At 41.7% G+C, this 21,998-nt stretch overlaps 1 protein-coding gene across 2 annotated transcripts; it reads left to right on the top strand.

The window, feature by feature from the left end:
- Window positions 1-3,424: 3,424 nt before the first annotated feature.
- On the top strand, window positions 3,425-21,915 carry gpsm1b (G protein signaling modulator 1b). 2 transcript variants are annotated; one of them, XM_079289026.1, is made up of 14 exons: window positions 3,425-3,542; window positions 10,331-10,552; window positions 11,320-11,455; window positions 11,702-11,844; window positions 12,773-12,896; window positions 14,154-14,269; window positions 14,375-14,530; window positions 14,631-14,739; window positions 14,878-14,992; window positions 15,695-15,765; window positions 15,850-16,020; window positions 19,384-19,543; window positions 19,650-19,855; window positions 20,011-21,915. In XM_079289026.1, exons 1-14 carry the CDS (start codon window positions 3,481-3,483, stop codon window positions 20,218-20,220), a joined length of 2,001 nt encoding a protein of 666 aa, XP_079145152.1. In that variant the 5' UTR covers window positions 3,425-3,480; the 3' UTR covers window positions 20,221-21,915. The 2 variants fall into 2 exon arrangements, with proteins under 2 accessions (XP_079145152.1, XP_079145151.1); XM_079289025.1 differs by having other exon boundaries at window positions 19,381-19,543.
- Window positions 21,916-21,998: the final 83 nt, after the last annotated feature.

Genomic DNA, 21,998 nt, shown 5'->3' with positions numbered 1-21,998 from the left:
TTGCAACTCAGGAATGCTTCCCTGTCCCTTTGAAATTGGCATACTTCACTTTCTTTTTCAGTCTTTCGTGGAATCCCTTTTATCAGGGACGCATACCATAATCATGCCAAGAATCTACCCAGCATCGGTGTTTTTTTAGGATACAAATATTCTCAGAAAGAATTTACCAATAGCTTGCTGCTTTAACTGTCTAAAGTCAAACAAAACAAACTTAAAATATCCCGTTAGTGTTTAGGTGGAATCCTCCTTATTTTTTCCACCTACATGTTCCCAGCAGCAACTCAATTGTCTTACTAGATACATTCATCTCCTTTGTGGCCGATGATATAAGCATTGTAAATAGGCTCCTGTTTCTGGTAAAAACTATCTTTAATATATTTTTCATTGGCAAAGGTTGTTCAGGCCATGATCAACAACAGCATTAACAAAGCAATAGTTTGTCCTCGTGGTTGTGCTGGTGCAGTGTTCCCGGTATAATTAGTGCTTGTGCAGTTGGAGCTGTGATAAAGATGTTTCCACCTCCGGATTATCAGCAGCACCACAGTGAGGATTGACTGGTCGCTCAAGGACACCACCAGCAGGGGAGCATCAGATGAGAAGCTGGCACAAACTAATCCCCAGCTGCTGAAGACCACCTACGGCTCCTAATGGGAACAATCGAACAACCAATCAGAAATAAGAAAAATGGGTATAACTAATCTGTGATGTTTTTTGAAAGGTGGGAATCTGGATCCAAGGCCAACCCTCAAAACTGGACAGGTTTGAAAGCAACAGCAATATACTTAATGTGAGCAGAGATGCCTCAATCACTGTTTACGGTGCTTTAGAAATAATATTCTCAAGATCAAATTGTGTCAAAATGGTTTATAAAAGGATCAAAGAGAATACAAATGTGACCATTGTGACACATGGTCGATTATGTAATTAAACCCCCACGTGTTTGGCTTTTAGGAACATTGATGAAACAGTGTTTTGGAGTAATGTATCGATGGAGTCAGGAAAATGCATGTCCCTTTCATACGTACTGACTAAAGTTACTATAACCCGGTGAAAAGCAATACAACATTCTCAAGAGTACGTAATAGATGCAGGCAGATGGTTTTGTTTTTGTAAAATGGGCTGCCTCACAAATGAGAAACAAATTTGAGTTGCTCAGTTCAAATCTGAAATCAGCTTCCCTCAATCTCATTTTGCTTTTGTTGCTCCTCGTTGTCCGTAATGAGCCGCTGCCATGCACAAGATCCAACAGAGATATACGGACAAAGGATTAAGGTGAAAACACAACAAAACGTATAAGAGACCAAAAACATTTCTGTTCGACAAAACAACAGCATATAAGAGTACGAAGGAGCTGATTTGAGGAGCTTATTATGTCAAATGTACAAGTCGGGTTTCATTAAAATAAGTGGTTTCCATTGCAATAATGTAAAAGCACCAACAACAAACACAGGATAAACATACAGTGCTCTGAAGACGAGTGGCTGGTCATTTGTGCTTGAGGAACATTTTTATTATAATCCTCAGTTTGTCAAAGCAGAAGCTCTGAAAAATAAAGACATTTGTTAATATATATCCAAAATGATGAGAATAATAATACCATTTTATCTATATTTTCTAAATGTGATCATAGAAATAGCTTATGCCAGTGATATTATGGGAAGGATGGAAAAAGCATAAAAAATAAAACAGAGTTATATACATTGTACAAAAAAATTTGGCTTTAGGAGAATTACAGTTGTTTTCTTTCATCATTTTTCTTACATCACATGTACAGTAGACCTGCATTTGACACAATGACAATAATCTATCAAAACTGATAACTAAGTGCCAAACTTCAGGGAAAAAATTACAATCAAATACATATTCAATACTTTAAAAGATGACAATTTAGCTGAGTTAATATCTTATTTAAGAATTCCTCATAAAGAGTTGAAATAAAATTGAGCCTCAACACAAACTTAACATTATAAGGATTGTATTTTTGCATGGCCATCAAATTATTTCCTGTTTTACTGTTAGGTGTTCGTGTTATTGTGTCCACTCCGTGTTGTTCCTGTCATGAACTCCCATGTCTCTGAGATGCTACAGCATGGAAAACTGAAATTGCCCTTTTCGACTTGTTGTTCACTAGTGCAATGCTGCTCTCTTATGGTGAGCCTCAGATACTGCAGAGACCTCTTCATTATACGATAATAAGCCTTTATTGAAACTGGAACAGTCTATTGTGTAATATGTGTATATTTAGCATTTAATGTGTGAGTAACAAGCTCCATATGTTACAAATAAATATAATAATAAATGAAAAAGTAACTATGAAGTAATAAAATGTATTCAAGAAATACAAATATCAATGAAAGCAGAATGTGCATTTTGTGCATGTTTAAGAGATACAAACAAATGTGTGAAACAGGACCATGCTAATGATTTTACTATGACTAGATACATTATACATGGACGAGTTGTTGCTCGTCAGCTGATGGGACACACCTGAGCCTGGTGGGAGTGCCAGGTATAAAGACTCAGCACCTGAACAGAGATGCCTGTGTTGGCGGACACAGCTGCTTATTTGTTTTGTTTGTTAGTTCAGGCTGTGTTCTAAATAAATGTATATTTATTACTTTTAACTCGTCTTGTCTCCCTTTATGTTACAGCCTTTGTGCCGGGCTGTAACAGGAGCTATTATTTCTGCTTCAAGACTCAATTTTAAGACTCAATATTTTAGAAAATGTACAGATAATATGATTAAAGAGTTCACTCAAAATATGAAAGTAAAAACCCTGTAATGTTTGTGAGATGAGGAACAAGGAGGCTGGGACTATATGCATGTTTTAATTAGATATGCTGCATGAATGACTAAAAACAAAGCCCAGTTAACAACTCCTGAAATTCTTGTTCCTGCTGACCTTCAGTGTCTTAACTTCCCACCTGAGGCCCCGGGACGTATTGACGTCACTGCTGAGCGTGGGCACAGGTGAACCTTCTGACCACACCCATCTGCTCTGTGACGTCGCCAGAGGAAAAACATTTTTGGAGGAGAGGCAGCAGCAATAAAACATCGAGACAATAAAGTTCTTTTTGAACGTGTATGCGCATGAAATGCGTTTCCACACGCGGTACATAGTTTGGCCTCGCTCACCAGCCAAGCACATTCAAAGGCTCGCACGCACAAAGCAACTCCCCGGCCTGTGACGTAATTTCGGGGGGCGGGGCCCGTGTGATTTTACGGTTTATTTGCACAATAGCTCACTTCCTGAGCAGCTTTTCATTGCTGTGGTGAATGAGGGAAGAGGGGAGGGAGAAAGAAAACAGTGTTGGAGACCAGGAGCAGGGAGGGAGGAGGGAAGAGGGAGGGAGGGAGTGACAGAGAAGCGGAACGAGAGAAAGAAGAAAAGGGTAGCTGTCTCTGGAGGATATCATTGTGAGGCGGCCCTCACAGCGGGAGGAAGCAAGCTAGGAGGCGGGAAGGCTAGCAGCGGTTCTATGGCTCAGTCGGCTGCTAACGGTGTGGATCAGGACCTGGCCAGCAAGAGGCTGCACTCAAGGTAGGACACCGGCAAACATGGAGGGTGGGGGCGGGGGTGGTCAGCTGTGCAAGCCTGTCCTTGAATGGCTGTCAGGAGAAAGAGGGAGGGAGCGGCTGGAGGGACAGACAACTGGGAGAATAATAGGGAGCTGCCAGCTCAGGGCTTTGCTTGCCGAGGAGGAGTCAGCCAGGCGGAACTTGACCAGCCAGCTTTCACTGATTTAAAGCTCAAGACCCCGGCCACGGTTGCAGCGAGAGCCCGGTTCCAAGCCTCATTCCTGGCTCGGGTCATTGAGCTGCTGTGGCTGGAATGTACAGACTGAAAGGAGCCTCATCAGATGTGGACGTTGGAGGAGTGTGTGTGTGTGCATGGCTTTGGTTTAAACGTGCCATGTGGATGCAGAACCACATGTATACACAGTCAGGAGACCACATGGAAGAAACCTGCACACAGATGCACCATAAAGGTGTTGTGTGACCAGTGGTGTATAAAGTACCCAAAAGCCATACTTGAGTAAAAGTAAAGATACCTTACTGGAAAATGACCACAGTAAAAGTCACCTATTAGAATACTACTTGAGTAAAAGTCTTAAAGTATCTGATATTTATTGTACTTAAGTATTGAAAGTAAAAGTGCAAGTAAATGCTGTTAATAAAAAAGCAAAGGGTCAGAATTTTGAGAATTATGAAGTTTATTCTTTTAAGTGCTGTGGCCACCATGACCAAGGACATGGAGCTGTGTTGACCATAATACTTTTGCATCTACGATGAACTTATCATCACAATTCTCCGAAAAGCCATATGACACTATGAAGGAGTTGTAACAGTGCGTTTATAAGTATGTTCATTCCGACTAGAGGATGTAGAGGGCAAATGCATAATATTATGTTCAGCAAAAAATATCCACTTGATGCATCAGGTCAGTGGTGTGAGAAAGGACACCTGCCTTGTAAACTCCTGTGGGCCTGATTTAAACACAACAGGCAAAGGTTTTGCTCAAGCTGAATCTGCAATTGGGCAACTGCTACCATCATAACTCCATCTGGTCATTCACAACATGACTCAAATATCAAAACATGATCAATACTAAAGCAGCACTGAAAGTAACAACCCAGTCATTACTTGAAACTGAAAAATGTCCTGTTCATCTTCAAAAGACAATTCTATTAGAATGTAAATAAGTTACATTGTATTAGAATGTAAAACAGTTACATTCTATTAGAATGTAAATAAGTTACATTGTATTAGAATGTAAAGAAGTTACATTGTATTACTATACACCACTGTGTGTGGGGAGATGCATTTGTGGAGCAGTGCCACTTTACCCCTTATTTGCATATTTGGTGTTCATGTCGTAACCATGTTCCCACTCATTTGCAAAGTTTCTCTCTTTAAACTCTCCTAAAACAGCTTTTAACTGTCTTTTGATAGCAGTCCCAATTAAGAAGCATCAATAATTAATTTCCATTGTCAATATATTCTCGTTGAATGTGTTGCTCGTCAGAAAATAGTGAAGGAGGCCCATTACAACATATTCAAAAGCATTAAATCCTCACTTTTGAGAAGTTGAAAGCAAATATATATTTGGCGTTTTTGCTTGAAAAACGACTGAAACAGTCGTTATTAATTGACAGATTGTTTCAGCCCTACTTATGAATGTTTGTTTGACAGTTGCCCGTGGGTGCAGTTTATCTGTTTGCCTTTCTACCAAGTCATATCTTCGACACCACACGTCAGATATTGTTAAAACCTGTCAGAATGACTCATCTCTGTTTTAATATTTTGACATTTTGGAAATTACTGATCAACACAACACTGATTACGTTGTATTAGTGTGCCTCCACGTCTTTGTTAGTCAGACAACTAGGATAATTCAGACATAACAACCACGGACTATGCAAAAATGATCTATGAAATAATAACTGCATGGTAACATTTTCCAAAGGAACGGTTGGAGGGGAGTGCTGCGAGTCAAATCAAGGTAATATAGCGCGTGTGTAACCGTGTAACAAACTTTGAGCAAGCACGTTTTCTGTGCTAAAACGTTATTACTAAAGTACAACAAAACAGATTTCAGATGCAACTCTGAAGTATTCTGAAGCATCAGATAACTGATTCTGTAAATTAGACGGCAGTCTGGACTGAAACTTTAGTCAGCCTTGCTTCTTTATATAAACTTTGTCCTGCAGAGAAGAGCAGAACAGCTGTATCTCCTTATGTACAGCGTTATCCAGTCTTAAATCAGCTACATAAATACCATAGTAACAATCAGAAGAAGGTGTGATTACGTCACCTCATCGGCGTTATGTTCCCTCAACGTTGTTCTGTCGTTAGGACCATATTTACATGATTCTTGTCCCATTTAATATTGCAACAGACAACACAAGGTTAAGAGGAACTGAATCAAAGAAAATGATTTAAAAAAAATGCAGTTTTACAAGCGAATCAGACAAAAGAGGAAAGTAGGAGACGGCTCTGCTCATAACGAAGGAGACATTCCTCGAGAGTTTCTCTTTGGTTTCCCTGACAACTGGCCGTGGCACTCTGTAATTATGGCCGGATTACTCCGAGCACAGAGTTCCTGAGCTCAGCCAAGAATAACGGGGAGTGCGGTGTTGAACCCTGAATAAATAGGGAATAAGGACTCATAAAAAAAAAAAAAAAATGTTTTTTCAGAGGAAATACATTTTCATTTTCTTTATCAAAATTGCATGCATTACGTTTACAATGATGTGAAACACAATATGGCTGCAACTCAATCATTTCCATGCATTATGGCATAATGTTGTTCATTCATTTATTAATGCTTTTGTCTGTTAAACTTTACAGCCCAAGGTGATGCACTGTATTTTAATGGCTTATTTGACCAAGAGTCCAAACCCCAAATACATCCTGCTCACTATACAGAAGAGAAAAGCATGCCGCTTCACACTGAAAGGACAAACCTCAGCCATGTAGCTCCCTCACTCCTACCTCCCTCACTTACTCCCTGAAACCTGTCCAGTGCACTCTGTGCTGTCATGGGAACAACACTGGGAAACTGTCTCTTTTTAGACCACAGGCAGGCTATTATGGGATGGTTGTCTCCCAAACAGACCAATTAGAGTGGTAATCAGAGGAGGGAATGGTAGACTGCGCTGCACACATCCATTCTTACTCCAACCACCAAGATGACAAGGATTAGAGTGACTGTGAAAGTCCTCTCTTGAAAACGAATCCATTTTTGTTGTTGCTGTCCTCATCTTTCTTTCTTTCTGCCAGTTAGCCCTCAAGCTATCTCTCACGCAGCATCTTTGTTCACCGACTTTGATCAAGATGAGTGACGATATATTGGCCTTTAACTTAACACCGCACCACTTCGGTTATTTAACAACGTCGCCAGGCGCTCTTAAGGCTTTTTCCCACAATCTGTTTTACAGTTCAGAGTTTTACAATTGCCTCGTGGTTTACAGAGGCCCCTCCACCATCTGCTGCTGGACTCTAGGTTTCTATGCTACGCTCATCGATACACTGTCGTGCAATGGAAACAGTTCAGTTCCCTCTTTTATTGTATACTGTGGCCATCCTGTACTCCTTCCATCAGACGGGGTTCTTGCCAATCAATTGTTTTTCCCGTATCGCCCACTGCTATAGAAAGTGATATAAGTATACGAGGGAAACAAAAATACCAAAGACAGTCTGTGGGTCACTGCCAAAGTCAAACACGCCTCTCTCCAGTTATGATCTCACCCTGCAGTGTCAGCATCGGTCAGCACATCAGCCTTTTTTTTCACAAAAGACATGGTAATATGTCGCAGTAACAAAAGCACAGGTTGGAAATAACACAATGATTGACGACTGAACTCCGTGTTGCTGCTTTGGTTGCAGGGTCCTGGTGTTGTGCTGGCTGGCTCACTGTTGCAGGCTCACTGGTGATGCTTGAATAGAATAAAACCGCAATCAATGTTATTAGTAATACCTGTGCGTTTCCTTCCCTGACTCAGAGTGGTCACAGTCAAACACTGTGTAACCGACACAACTGGGACGTCTAAAGGCAGGCAAAGTAGTGGGTTTGCCTAAAAGAAATACAGATACTCATTTTGATATCATAGCATTAAACAAACAGGTGAAGTGATGAGAGGTGTAGAGGGATTCTGTTAGTGGAAGGACTCGGGTTATTGTGCCTGCTGTCACGGCTTACTGTAATGGAATATCGTTAATGTTGTCAGTTACATCTGGCAAGCTCGTATGACGTCTCACCGAGCTTACGGCGTGTCAGCGCAGGAGGGGATGCACCAGCGTCACATTAGCAGAGCCGACACAAGGTGCGTTCAGGTACCGCAACCGAGTTTTGGCAGCGTATGAAATACGCTTTAGCGTTATTGAAAGTTACCCATTTCCTCCATGAGGAATCTGCATTCAATATATTTGAATTTTTCATTACTTGGAAGTGAAAAACTGGTTATTACTTTAAACGTGTGTGTCTTGTAGTAGTTGCTACATTGTTTGTTGCAGCATTTAAACTTTTTTTTTAGTCCACGACAATAGATAAATGAACAAAACAATAAAAACATAGACATAACGTCTGTTTATTTTGAGTGACAATAATTCAAATAATTGTGTCCACTCATTCTTGGTATTTATTGGTCCTTGAACTCCTCTTCACTCACAGTCTAATTTGTCTTGCTTGGTGACCTAATAATGTTTCTGCCAGTGTCAGCAGATAGTGGGATTAGACCGGGCCAATCGGTTCACTGAGTATGTCACTACCAAGGAGGTGCAGATCACTGGATTAGCAATTGTCTCCCTCTCTCTCATCCGGCCTCTCTGTCTCTCATTGGAGCAATGGTCAAGCTTAGAAGTATTGCACTGGCTTTGTCGTCCCCTGACTGTAGGCCTGCTCTCACCCAAATTGTTCCGTGCACTACACACTCTTTCCCCCCCCCCCTCCTCCTCTTTTCAAAGCATGGCTTGTTATGGCAAGTCAGAACAATGGATCTTGCTGTCACAGCTGAGGACAGGTTGAAGAGGATCCAAAGGGACGATCTGTTGGGGGATTGTGAGAACTGAATGACTTTACAGCAACGGGGAAAACTTCTTGATTTTAAATTCAGTTGGATTTGTGAAACATGTTAAATCAACATGTTTTTGCTAATAAACAACCGTGTCTGGAACTGCTCTTTCGTGGGATTCTCTAAAATTCCTTCTCGACTGGCTCGGCTGTGGGATCAGAGGGTTCATCGTTGAGCTTTTGGAACGTTCTCGAAGACTTGAAAAGCAGATGTGATTTTATTATGAATATTTTTGGCTAGACTGTGTCTAGAAAATCCAGTTGGGTTGCGTCCAGGTTTGCTGCAACATTGCTGACATTTTTTATTTTTGAAGTTATTCAGTGGACAACACGGAGAAATTTCATCTGAATTAGCTACATCAGCTGCTATCACTTAACATCGCAGCACTGCACTATCAATGATAACTGCACTGCTTGGGTGGACTTCATCTCTCACAGTTATTTGACCATAGCTTGTCAACCCTTTGCCCTCATGGCAGCTGAGCCGTGCCCTCTGTCTGGAGCAGAGAGAGCCGTGTGCAGACTGGTCCACTGTGGACCCAGACCTCAGGCTATGCTGAGGCCGTTGCACTTGGAGCTGCAGGTGTTTGTGGACAAAACACGACGCAAGCAAAAACACAGGTACAGCTTGAACACTGCAAAAAAGAACCATTCATGTGGGGATTTTGTTGCTTGGCAAGCCAGGTTTTGCAAACCAAATGAACTCGATGCACGCTGATCTTTAGATCAGGACAAGTTGAGATAAATACATTTGACCAAGAAGATCATGTTGGCAATGTAAATAAATATGATATCATGTAAATAGATATAAAAAATAAGATTCGGCCCTGACCAGTGTAAATAGAGAATAAATGACAGCGCAGGAGTGTAAAGAGGTGGAGGAGGTGGAGTGTTTCTTCAATGCACCTCTGAAACGAGTGGACGCTTTTGAGTTTTCTACTAAAGCTGCAGATGAAACTACATAATATGTAGTTTCATACATAATATGTATGAAATAAACGACATAATATGTAGTTTAAAAGGATAGCGAAGAGATACCGAGTGCCATATTATGGCACTCGGTATCTCTTCGCTATCCTTTTTTCAATGGTGCCATTCGTAAAACCGATTTAGATTTGAGGATAATCCTCGCTTTACTCTTAAATTCTAGTACCGTATCTGGAATTTCAGAGCTACGGCCAAATCGGCTGGCCTCCAGTTTATCCTGGATTATACAAAGAACCCGGGGTGTATACTTGCTGGATGAAACCCACTGACGAGGCCTTGTTCTGCATGTTGTGTGTGTGTGTGATTTTGTTTTCATCTTGAAATTCCTCTCACATAATGCCTGCTTTCTGATTTATTTTTGAACAAATTGTATATTTTTGTGCCCCAGCATCTGACAACGAACAATATCACTTCATGAGTTACTCTTAATATCTTTCCATAGAAAGAATGACTGAAGACAACATTCGATGGGAGCAGTAATGAGTGAGAAGTGCAACACCTTTTTCAAGGTGCTCATCCCTCAAGCCTTGAACTCAGTTGCTAAGGCAACAGTCCATAGATTTGGCTACAGACCTTGTTGTCATGGTGATACTGGCAGTTTGTTCCTCACCGCCACAATAATAAAGTGTCAATATCACGATACAACTCTTATTCGGTACAAGTCGGGAGAGAAAAACAAAAAAATAACTCGTTGTTCTATCTCTGATTGATCACGTTTTCTGTCTTTCCCCGTGTGTGTGTGTGTGTGTGTGTGTGTGCGCACCATTAAGGATGGAGGCCTCTTGCTTGGAGTTGGCCTTGGAAGGAGAGCGGCTGTGCAAGGCGGGGGACTTTAAAGGGGGGACAGCGTTTTTTGAGGCAGCCGTGCAGGTCGGCACGGACGACCTGAAGACCCTCAGTGCCATCTACAGCCAGCTGGGCAACGCCTACTTCTACCTCAAAGAGTACGGCAAAGCCCTGGAGTACCACAAACACGACCTCACTTTGGCCAGGTGAGCATTGTTCATTTTAATAGCTGCTACCTACTGCATGGTATTAGTTACTGTGTTTCTTTTTGCATATAATTGAATAAAAATTACTGATTTGGATGGTTTTATGTACCTTGTATTCATGTTTATCCATTTGATGTTAACTGCTCCATTGTTAAAACATTGGCTTTAATAGGGCCTTGATAAGTAAACCTGCTTTACATTTATGAAGCGATACACATTTCGCATCATCAAGCCAATTGAAAATCTGCCAAGTTTCCCTTTTTTTGTGTTTCCCTTGTGTTATAGTTATTCACATCAGGAGTCGACTCATTTATGCATTCAGAGTTCTCTATAATGATTCTGCCATTTGATGTACAGACCAGATGCTTAAAGAGTTTTAAGGATTTCAGTGTATTGGCATTGAGTTAGACAATGAAAAAGTGACTTTCTAACAGCAACAGTTGACCATACCAGCTGGATATCTAGCTTTCCTGAGTGATGTGGTCCCCTGCAGTGAGTGCAGCTGCTTCTTCTTAGCAGGGAACTAATCAGAGACCTCAGGAGGATTCACTTAGTCACATTACAGTCTCACCAGGGCCACTGGGACCTGGACCTATAAGTAAGCAACCAATTGAAAATGTACTGTACAGCATCTCCGCATTAAATCTTTTTTACACAACCTTAATGGATGTTGTTTAGCTAAGTGATGATTACATTAAAGATTAAACAAAAACAACTGTAGCTCCCACCAGGGAATATCAAAAAAGTGTGTTTTTGTTCTTTCTCAGAACAATAGGAGACAGAATTGGAGAAGGCAAAGCCAGTGGCAACCTTGGCAACACATTGAAAGTGTTGGCGCGCTTTGATGAGGCCGTGGTGTGCTGTCAAAGACACCTGGATATTTCTCAAGAGCAGGGAGACAAGGTAACGTGCATGCTTGTTTATTTCATTCATAAAGTCTCGTTAAAAATGTACAAACATCACATTCAGTTTGTAATAATGTTTTCTAATATTTAAGCACAAACAATCATCTGGAATCAAAAAAGAAATGAACAGAAAAATGACCCACAGTGACACACGTGTCATCTTGATATCTAGAGCTAGGTCTTTAAGCCGCCTTTCTCAGTTTGTCTGACCTTTCTCTTTCGTGTTGCGTTGTGTGATTTGCAGGTCGGAGAGGCCCGAGCACTGTATAACATCGGCAACGTGTTTCATGCGAAGGGCAAACAGCAGTTATGGGGCTGCAGCCAGGAACCAGGGGACCTGCCTCTGGATGTCAGAGACACTCTGCAAAGGGCTACCGGCTTTTATGAGTGCGTTGAGTCGTGAACTCGTACACAGATGGTATAATACAGACAATCTAAATCACGGACAAGTGAGCTTAACAGCATTACGTGGTGACAAAATGGATTTGAAACTCCACAATACTGATGGATTTAGAATATTTTGCTTTTCCAAAAAATACGTACGGAAATATCACTAATTTGATCCCTGCTTTGACTCACCTCCGGCAGTTAATATCCCGAACATTATTCTTGAATGCATCTGTTCCTGCGTGGCACATCTTGATGTGTTTATTCATTTTCATAATTCTTGTCCTGACTTGATTTCTTGAGATCTTGCTCACTGATATACAGCATAACAGTTACTTGAATTTGCCTCTCGATGAGTCGGTATTCAACATAAAGTTACTCGACATTGTTGCAGAAGAGTTCTGTTTTTTTTCAATCAGACCACAGAATTGACTCCATGCTCTGTGTTCCAAATGCCTCATGGCAAACCCCAGGCTCATGCATGCCTCTCTGTTAAAAGCGGTTCCTTCAGGCCAATCTGCCTCATAGCCCAGTTTTGTGAAACACTACACACTGCATTACAGAATAAATGATGGCAGTTAATAAGAGCAACAAATATAGCACACTTTATTTTGTGGATCGTGTGGAGGAGACCCTATTAAATCAATTTACCAACAAGGGAGCCGTTAACATCAAAGAGAGACACTGTCAAAGGTGAAAGAGAGGACTCATACATGCTACATATTACAGGCTAAATATCGTTTTTTGTTTCATATGCAAAAAATAAAAACAGTAAGCATTTGTTGTGTTTCATAACTAATCATAATAAACATATACCATTGTTTACCAATATTTATAAGTATGTTTTAGACTTGTATTTTGATATTGTGTAATGTTAACACAATGTCATTTCCATACTGCTACTAAATGGGTGTACTTGTGTCTCTAGGATGAACTTGTGTTTGGTCAAAGAACTCGGAGACCGAGCGGCTCAGGGGAGGGCCTATGGGAACCTGGGCAACACCCACTACCTGCTGGGAAACTTTGTCGAAGCTATCAAGTTCCACCGTCAGGTAATTCACGATGGTTCATGTTAATAACACCAGATAAGAGATGTCGGCCTCGGTGTTGTGCCAGTACAGAGCAGTGCTTTAGATCAGGTTTCCTGTGAACATAAACACATCGTCCTGTTCTATGTCCAGCATGTTTGGTTGGCCTTGTCCAAACCATTAACATGCACGACAAAATGTGGTTTGCTGGTGTTCTGGCGGCTTGTGCACATGCTGTGTGGCTAATGACATCCTAGCCAGGGATCATCCTCCCTGCAGCCACAGTTCCACACAGTAAATGTGCAGACTTTGGTCGTGATCGCGTTCACCCTCTTGTGCGTGCATCTGACGTGCCGCCCCAGAAGCAAACAAGTGGTTACTTCCTGGGTGAAGAAGCAGGCTCCTGTGCATTTGCCTGCTGCAGAGAAAAGATCTTACCTAGTTTGCTTTGCACAGACCTCCATCTGACTAGAAATTTTACATGCAAAATAGCAGCCTCCAATGCACAGCCAGTTTGAGAGTGAAGGAGGGACTTGTGTCATTGTGTTGTACCTATTACCTTCTGAATTGGTACTAATAGCAGAGGTGTGGAGATTGCATGGGGTGGCAGTGAGTGAAAGGACAGAGGGACAGAGGCTAAAGACAATATAGTGTTTCATTGAAACCTGTTATTTTCCTGTAGGAGATGAGATGATCGCTCATGCTGGTCCTCGCTTCTCTTGCGAGTAAATAACACGGTGGTGAGCTTTCCAGTGGATCACGATCCACCTCACCCTGAAGCAACACAGTGTGCAGAGATTGATGACTTCTCATTGGAGAAAAAAAAGAAATGGAGGAAATTGGTTTCTTGGAGAATCAGTCACAGGCATGGCTTCACGCTCCCCATGTTTTCTGCTACTCTTCATTGTAAACCACTTTTTTTTTCCTCATGGGAGAAGCCGGCCTCTCATCTCTTCCCCATTACAAATCTGTCATTGTGCCGTAGAGAAGAGCACACTTCCTTTAAAGGGATTCGGAGGAGCTGATGTGATGCGATGCACCACCACCGCTGCTGCTGCTGCTGCTGCTGCTGCAGTACATCTTTTCATGGGATCGTGTGCCCAACAGAGCTTTTAACTTGAACTTGTGTAATACCCTCTGCTTGTACATTGTGTAAAAAGAACATGGGTCAAAGTAAGGTGAAATGACTTGAGTAGTTCACAAATTAGCTGCTATAATTAAGAGGCATGTTTTATGTGATAGTTTAGTTTGACTTGACCTCCCTGCTCTTGTCACTCACAGCGATTATCCATAGCCAAAGAATTTGGGGACAAAGCGGCAGAACGGCGAGCCTACAGTAACCTCGGCAATGCCCTGATATTCCTGGGCCAGTTCAACACGGCCACCGAATACTACAGGTGAGGAAAGAGGAGAGTCTGACATCTAGTGGAGGGAAGGTGAAGTGAAGCAGTTTCAGCAAAAGTAATTTCACTCAATTCATTCCTCTGTTTATTTGTCCATAGGAAAACTTTGCAGCTGTCCAGGCAGCTGAGGGACCAGGTGATGGAGGCTCAGGCCTGTTACAGTCTTGGAAACACCTACACTCTTTTGCAGCAGTACGAGAGGGCCATAGACTACCACCTGAAACACCTGTACATAGCCCAGGAGCTTACCGATAGGTAGACCGAGCCACAACTCTTATCTATGCATGCACACAGACGTGCGTGAGCGAAGGACTAGTTTCTTTAAACATTTGTCTGTGTGTTCATGTCTCATTAGAGTTGGTGAGGGCCGGGCCTGCTGGAGTCTAGGGAATGCATACGTGTCTCTACAGAACCACAAACAAGCTCTCCACTATGCCCGAAAGCATCTGGACATATCTCAAGAAGTGAGACTTATTTATCTATTTTTTTTTAGTGTTATCATTTTTTTTTCTTTGGTATATTGAGACTGCTTGCATTCAACCTAATTTGACTCATCTGGCTCCGTTTGTCTCTTCGTCCCTGCCTCTGAATTTCCTCCTCAGATTGGAGACAGAAATGGGGAACTTACAGCCAGACTGAATGTGGAGCAGCTGATGGAGGCTTTGGGGGTCAATGAGAGCGACCTGTCACCTTCCAGCTCAGAGTTTGAGATGCAAGGTAACACGACAAGTTATTTTTACCTTTTTATACGACATATAATAAGGTAAACTTGAGGTGAGCTTTAGAGGTGCTGGTAGGCAGGTTTTGTTTAAATCTATAAATTTGACTGAGGGTTGAGCAATAATTCATCACCTTAAAACTGCAGCTAGGAGACTCTAAAATCTATTCAGCAATAGTTTTTAGTTTCTGCACTTTTCACTGTGTTTGACAAAGACGACGTGTGTGCTTGAGCAAGCTAACCGGAATACTGCATGTGTACACAAGGTGGCCATTTCATGAACTGAGGCAAAATGTGAAACAAAGCAATGGGTGTGTACAGAGATTAAAATTCTTGACTTTGATTATTATAAATCCCCACCAGCTGATAAGGAGCATTTGATAAATAGAAAATGAAGCGTGTCTTTCTCTGTGCAGTCAGCATGGTTTTTGTGTTATGTTTGCTTTCATGAAGCCTCCTCCGGGGCAGAAGCTTACACCCATGTCCTACATTTCACTCCCCGGTGCGGAGCTGGCAAACAGACTCCCATTAGTTTGGTTGTTCACCTAAACCTCATACCCACACCGAACATCATGGGACCGATGCTGACCCGAGAATTGCTCGATTTAATTGTGTTTGAAGAATTCTTCAGTTGTGAGATGAGTTGTTTTAATGTTATTTAATAAGCTTTTTATTTTCTTATGTTTTTTTTCTTACTGTAGGAGCAAGACCCAAATTCACCAAGCGAAACAGCATGGACAGTGTAGAGCTGTGGAAGTACTCGTCAGATAAGGTGAATACCTCCCTCACATTTCACTCACAGGGACATGTGCCTGTTAATGTGGCCCCGCTCTAACAATATGTTCCTTTACTGCAGAACGGCGACAACCAAGACTTGGAACGTATACCCACGAGATCCAAGAGTCAGCTGTCGCAGCCAGGCAAAAGAAAAGGCTACCCTGACAGTCAGTCCTCCGATGAACGGCTGTGGTTGGACTCCCCCGTGGACACCGACGACATCACTGTGCAAGTCCCACCTCCAGTGCCAGTGAGTAGCTGCAGTTTATTCTGTTGTTACTGTGACCCAGGTTTGCTCCTTAAGCGGTGCCAGATATCAGCTTGCCTTTACGGACAGAGCCAGGCTAGCCGTTTCCCCCCTGTTTTTATGCTAAGCTAAGCTAACCGACTGGTATATTGCCTATTTACCATAAAATATAGAAGTGCTATCAATCTTCTAATGTCAAACTGATTTTTTTTAACATCTATTTTTGGCTTCAGCCTGATAATCTTTTCCACTTCAGCCCCCTTGAAGTGTTTCATATTGGCTTATTCTGAAAATGATTTTCTCATATTGTTTAATAATATGGAACTGATGTATAATTGAAACTGTGATTATAAAATGCAAGTTCTGCATTTTCCGACAGCACACGTCACTGCACTCGTATCACAGTGTCAAGTTTCCAGAATTATTCAAATGAAATCACTTGCCTGGATGGAGCAATACAGATGTATTTTCCTTTTATTTTTTGCTGACAACAGAAAAAGAGACTGCTGAGGCTTTACATTTTATTTCTAAGCAGCCCTCCAAAATGTGTGATAACAGGCCCGAGTTCAAATGTGCCCAAAATTGAGTCCTTTAAATTCAATCACTGAGAGCCCACCTGAGAAAAGATGGGTTTAGTTCTTCTCCTCGAAAGCATCAAGGGGACTGAAATGCCATTTGCTGTGAACTAGATTCTTAATGAATGTGCCGTTTCACAGCTGTTTGTATCTCTGCAATGCTGTGCCCCCACAGCACCTAACCATGCCTTTCTTCTGTGACAATGCTAATTGTTGTCATCAGCAAGCTGACGTCCAAGAAAAGAGTGAAAATTACTGGGCTGCGTGATGGCGGCTCATCACAAAGGACGAGAAAGCTAAATGTCTGTAATCCTGGTGACTTTGAAGCACACCCTTTCTCAATCTTCTAAAGCCAGCTGTGTGTCCGTGAACACCCTTTCCTAAAGCTGGAATTTGTGATATTTTTTTTTTTTTAGGATGGTTCCGAAGGAGCAGTTAAAAAACAAATAGTGCACCAACGTTTTGGAACCATCACATGATTAGTTTCGTTATCAGAATTGTTATGTCTTAAGAACCAGTTTAAATCAACCAACAAACATTTAATTAGATAACTATAATGACCGATGTTGGTTGTCAATCGATCAGTGCCGCAGTTTAAAGCAAGGACTTCAATCTGCTTCAGGCTTTGTGACTGATGCTGTTGAATGCACACAGGTGACCACGAGATCAGTTAAAGTTAGTTCCTTTCATCCTTCCTCTGTTATGAATTAAGATATTAACACGAGAGAGAGAGAGAGAGAGAGAGAGAGAGAGAGAGAGAGAGAGAGAGAGAGAGAGAGAGAGAGAGAGAGAGAGAGAGAGAGAGAGAGAGAGAGAGAGAGAGAGAGAGAGAGAGAGAGAGAGAGAGAGATATACAACAGGAGAGGAACTGTTGAGGGAGGTAGTCTAGTACAGCAAGGGAGCAGAGAGAGAGAGTGAAAGTAGGGGAGACAGAGGTATGAGGAGAGAGAAAGAGAGCTCAGAGAGGAAGACAAAGCAACCGTGCTGCCGGTAAGATATTTCATTTATGTTTTACAGCTTGAACAACGTAACGGTGTAAAGGTTTTGTCTGAAGCATAGTTTGATTCCCAATAGAAAAAGAATTACAGGGGAGGAACATATTGCTAGAATAGAGGTGAGGGAAATCAGCTGTCTGCTGACGCTGACCTACTTCACATCTCGCTTCATCCACTAGTTGTGTTAGAGATGGCACACATTTTTCTACCTCGTGGTAAATTGTTGAACTCGTCAATGGCGAATGTTAATGGGGGCGGTTTGTTAAGACGGAAGAAAGAAGTGTAGCCAAAAAGCTTTTATAATAGAGACACTGTTCTCCTTCTGTGACGCTCACTCTTACCTCGTCTCCGGGTAACCGGCTGGTGATCACAAACTGATTGTTGTTCATGTTCACTAACGTGTGTGTTGTCTTGTCAAGTATGAGTCGTTAAAATGAGTCCTAAATCCACCGTTAGTTTAGTTCATCAACGTTTAGTCAGTTTAAGAAAATACATCAGATTGCAGAACGATGTGACGCTGTATCTATGATATTCTGCTGTCAACTGACCTGCATAATGTAGTTTAATATTTTATTGGTCTTCAATAATGACTACTTTGAGTCTTGCATCCTTTTAAAATGATATTTATCATATGAATATTCTATATAGCAGCTATAGTAACTCTTCAGTGGATGACTTCTCATGCTTGAATAATGTGCCTTTATCTCACAATTTCAGCAGCTTTATTCTAATGATTCATGCTCAAGTTTTGCTCACAATCGAGATGCATGTTGTTGGTTAAGAAAAAAAACCCTTTTTAATTAAGTTAGAATCATTGATCAGGTTAGCTTTGCTGGGTGTCTGTTTGCTCTTGGTGTTTCAGTTGTGACGGGTTAGAACCCTTTAAATCCTGAGAAATTCAGTCTATTATCGTACTTTTAGTTTATTTACTTTTGAAATACAGAGGAAAGTTTTCTTTTTTATTTAGTCAGCAGTTTATTCTTTATTTTGTATTTTGGCCCAGAATATTTTAGTCGTGCTGGTTAAACAGAACACATTCCACATCTGCTTTGCTGCCTCTGCGTATGTTGTTGCAAAGCTGAAGCCCACGAGCTGGACTCTGACCCTGGATCAGCATCATTGGGTGTGATGTGAGAGAGAGCACCTCTCGGTGTTAAAGCAGCACCGTCAGTGAGGCTGTAACACATTAACAGCATTCAGTCAGTGATTGAGTTATCGATCGGCTGATCATTGATTGGAGCTTAATGCTCATTTCCAGCCCTGCCAAGTTGCATTTAGTTGGTATCTAACAATTGCACCGCTTAAGTGTGAAAGTTTAAACTGATACAAACTTTTAAATTTACTTTTCTCTTGGTAGATCAATGAACGAAATAAACCAAAAATATAACAAAAGAATAGTACAACGATTACAACGTGGCACTACATACATAAACAGCCCCTACAGCTGTAGCTGTTGGTATGTTTACAGGGTACCACTATGTGGGCCATTTTTCTTGAATACAAATGTTTCTTTTGACATGAGATTTTCTGATATTGTACCACCTTCAGTATCTCGGCCAAGGCCAGCCCGTGTAAGTTAATCACATTCGTTTTCTCGTCCACACGCTGGCCGTCTTGAAAATCCTCATCGTCATCTTGCAGATCTTGCAGATCATATTTCTTGTATATAGGAGTGGTTCAACATAATTATGTAGTCCAGTAAGATCTAGCTCTGAAGCGTGGCAGAAATATCCACATTCAGTCTTGTGCTGACCGATGACGAGTGTTTTACCAACTTGTCATTCTTCTTCCAGAAGCTGGGCCGTGACCCGTCCGATGAAGACTGCTTCTTTGACCTCCTCAGCAAGTTCCAGAGCAGCCGCATGGACGACCAGCGCTGCCATCTTGATGAGCCACAGAACGGAGACAACGGAGAAGGCGCCGCGAGCTCCGTGCCGTCCCTAAACGAAATAATAGGTTGGTTGAGAACAGTATTCCCATTCCTGTTTGGTCCTTTTTTATTGGCTATTTTAAGGACACGTGAACTCCTTTTCGATAACTGGACTCCTCTGTATTCTCCTAGATCCTGCAGTCACCACTTCCCCCCAGACGGAGGAGCTGTTTGATTTGATTGCCAGCTCCCAGAGCCGCCGTCTGGATGACCAGCGGGTTAATGTTGGGAACCTACCGGGACTGAGGATCACTCATAACAATCTGGGACACCTGGTGGGCGAGGGAGATCATCAAGAACCCAGCGATGACTTCTTCAACATGCTTATCAAGTGCCAGGTGAGGCCACAACTTAAATGACAAAAGTCAAGGGTTCACTTCTCTTTGATTCCTAATTCTCAGTCTTATAATTGAGGTTGTCGTACAAGGAGTATGCCGCACTCTCAGTCACATTTGCTTCTACACTCTAAATGTATCCGTCTCTCTGTCTGTAGTCCTCTAGGATTGATGATCAGCGGTGCTCCCCACCAGAAGCTGGCCCCCACGCCCCCACAGTGCCTGACGAAGACTTCTTCAGTCTAATCCAGAGGGTGCAGGCCAAGCGCATGGACGAGCAGCGCGTCCACTTGCCCTCGGACGACCAGGACGACCAGGACGACCCTCCGTCCCCCGATCCCGAGCCGCCTGGTGGTTTTTCCAGCTAGGACTTGGTGAATAATGCTGCATAATTTCATGTCAAAAGAAAATACAAGCGGAGGAAATGGAAAGAGGGACGAGCCAACATTTTAAGGAACGGCACCGAAGGGTGAACTAACAAGATTTTTAACAACAAGACAAATTCTATGTGCAATAGGTGGTGGCCTGTCAAAATGTTGCTCAATGTGTTCTAAATGTGCGTTAATATTCAAGTAGAACTCAAGCTTGATGGTGTAAGAAGGAAATACATTTGGGATAACATGAACTAATGTACTCGATCTAATGCCTTAATCAGACTCAAGATTGTATTCCCTGCTGTCAGATGTGTTCTGTAGAGGCACACGATGGGCATACGGTGTAATATGGACGATTAATGAGCAGAGCTACAGCACGAGTCGTGGGAATCACAAAGATATGATGAGAGTAACTGTGTTGATGAAACGTCAGAGAAATGGCAGATTTGCACAGAAAATCTTAACCAGTTTTATAAAGATATGAAATATAGTATATACCAAGTGTCTTTATCAAACAAGTTTAACTCTGATCAATCGTGCTTTATCATTCACTGTTTGTGGTTCCCGCTGCTCATAGACAACTGGTGTTATTAGTGCAGTAACAGCATTAGGACTCATCATCATCCAGTGAAACTGCTTTGGTCAGTTTAGTCTTTCCACTGATTGATGATCACGCTTCATTTTTTTTTTTCCCGACAAAGTAATTTGATTCCTTTTTAAATAGACAGACTGAGTGAAATATGACTTCCCACATAAATGTTATTTATGTGCGTTTGTGTGAGGATTCAAGCTCCGGTTCTGTGTTTCTGCTTCGCTTTGAAAGTAATGCAATCTGCTGCCCACAATGTTCTCAGCATCTGATAACAGACTACTGCTTACTGCCATTATTAGCATCACTTAGCATATAGACATATAGAAGCAGATGGATGTGTCGTATTGTGACGAATCTAATACCGTGAACAATATTGAAGCACTACTTCTAGTGTGCTGCCTCCCTGTGGTCAGAGCCCTGTATTACCCCTGTGAAATACAGAGTACAATCTATTTGGGCTGAAAGGCATTCCCTACATCTTGAATATTTGTAGGACGACATTATAATTATATTATTGCCACACAGTACAAGTACGATGATTCTGAAAACATTCCTCTGGTTTCAGCAACAGTGTTTTTGCCAACTTGCCAATCATCTCATAAAGTGTATCGTTTCAGTTCAGTTTCTATATGTTCTCGCCATACATGCCATACAAGTTCCCAAATCAGCAGGAGAGGTACAAACTGCAAAAAGTGCGTTTTAATCGGCTCAGAGTTTGAAACCTTTTGCCGTGAAGAGCATAATGGTACTGTGCAGAAAGAAGTGGACCTTGCCTCTGGGCTTGGTTTGTATTCTTAAGTAGTGCAAACCTCAATTTTTGTACGTCAAAGCTCCTGAACTGAGATGTTGAGTTCTGAACCAGGATGGATCAAGTACCAGGGTCTCAGTGGTTGTGTTTGATTCATCTAACTTTGATAAAGAACACATTGGGAGCTAAAGTAAATATTTTCGTTGTTGTTTTTGTGAATTAACAAAAGTACTTTGTACGCTTCTATTTGTCTTTGCCATAATTTGTACATGTAAATATATTTTGTATTTATGTTCCATATGAGGACATGAATATGTCCACTCATGCTTTTAATAAAATGTTTCAGATATTTGGGTTCTATTTTTTTGTTTTTGGCAAAATAATGAATAATGTCATAACGGTATCGGTAGACATTAACTCATAAGGACAAGT

This window comes from Melanostigma gelatinosum, assembly GCF_949748355.1.
Source record: "Melanostigma gelatinosum genome assembly, chromosome: 18".
In the NCBI taxonomy this organism is placed as follows: Eukaryota; Metazoa; Chordata; class Actinopteri; order Perciformes; family Zoarcidae; genus Melanostigma; species Melanostigma gelatinosum.
The sequence above is the reverse complement of the archived record's forward strand: the minus strand, read 5'-3'. Positions and strand labels throughout refer to the sequence as shown.

Excerpts from the sequence above, each read along its gene's own strand:
- gpsm1b (XM_079289025.1), top strand. The coding sequence starts at position 3,481 with ATGGCTCAGTCGGCTGCTAACGGTGTGGATCAGGACCTGGCCAGCAAG. Across the intron at positions 11,845-12,772 it reads AGGGCTACCGGCTTTTATGA|GATGAACTTGTGTTTGGTCA; the intron begins GTGCGTTGAGTC and ends TTGTGTCTCTAG. Across the intron at positions 15,766-15,849 it reads GGAAGTACTCGTCAGATAAG|AACGGCGACAACCAAGACTT; the intron begins GTGAATACCTCC and ends CCTTTACTGCAG.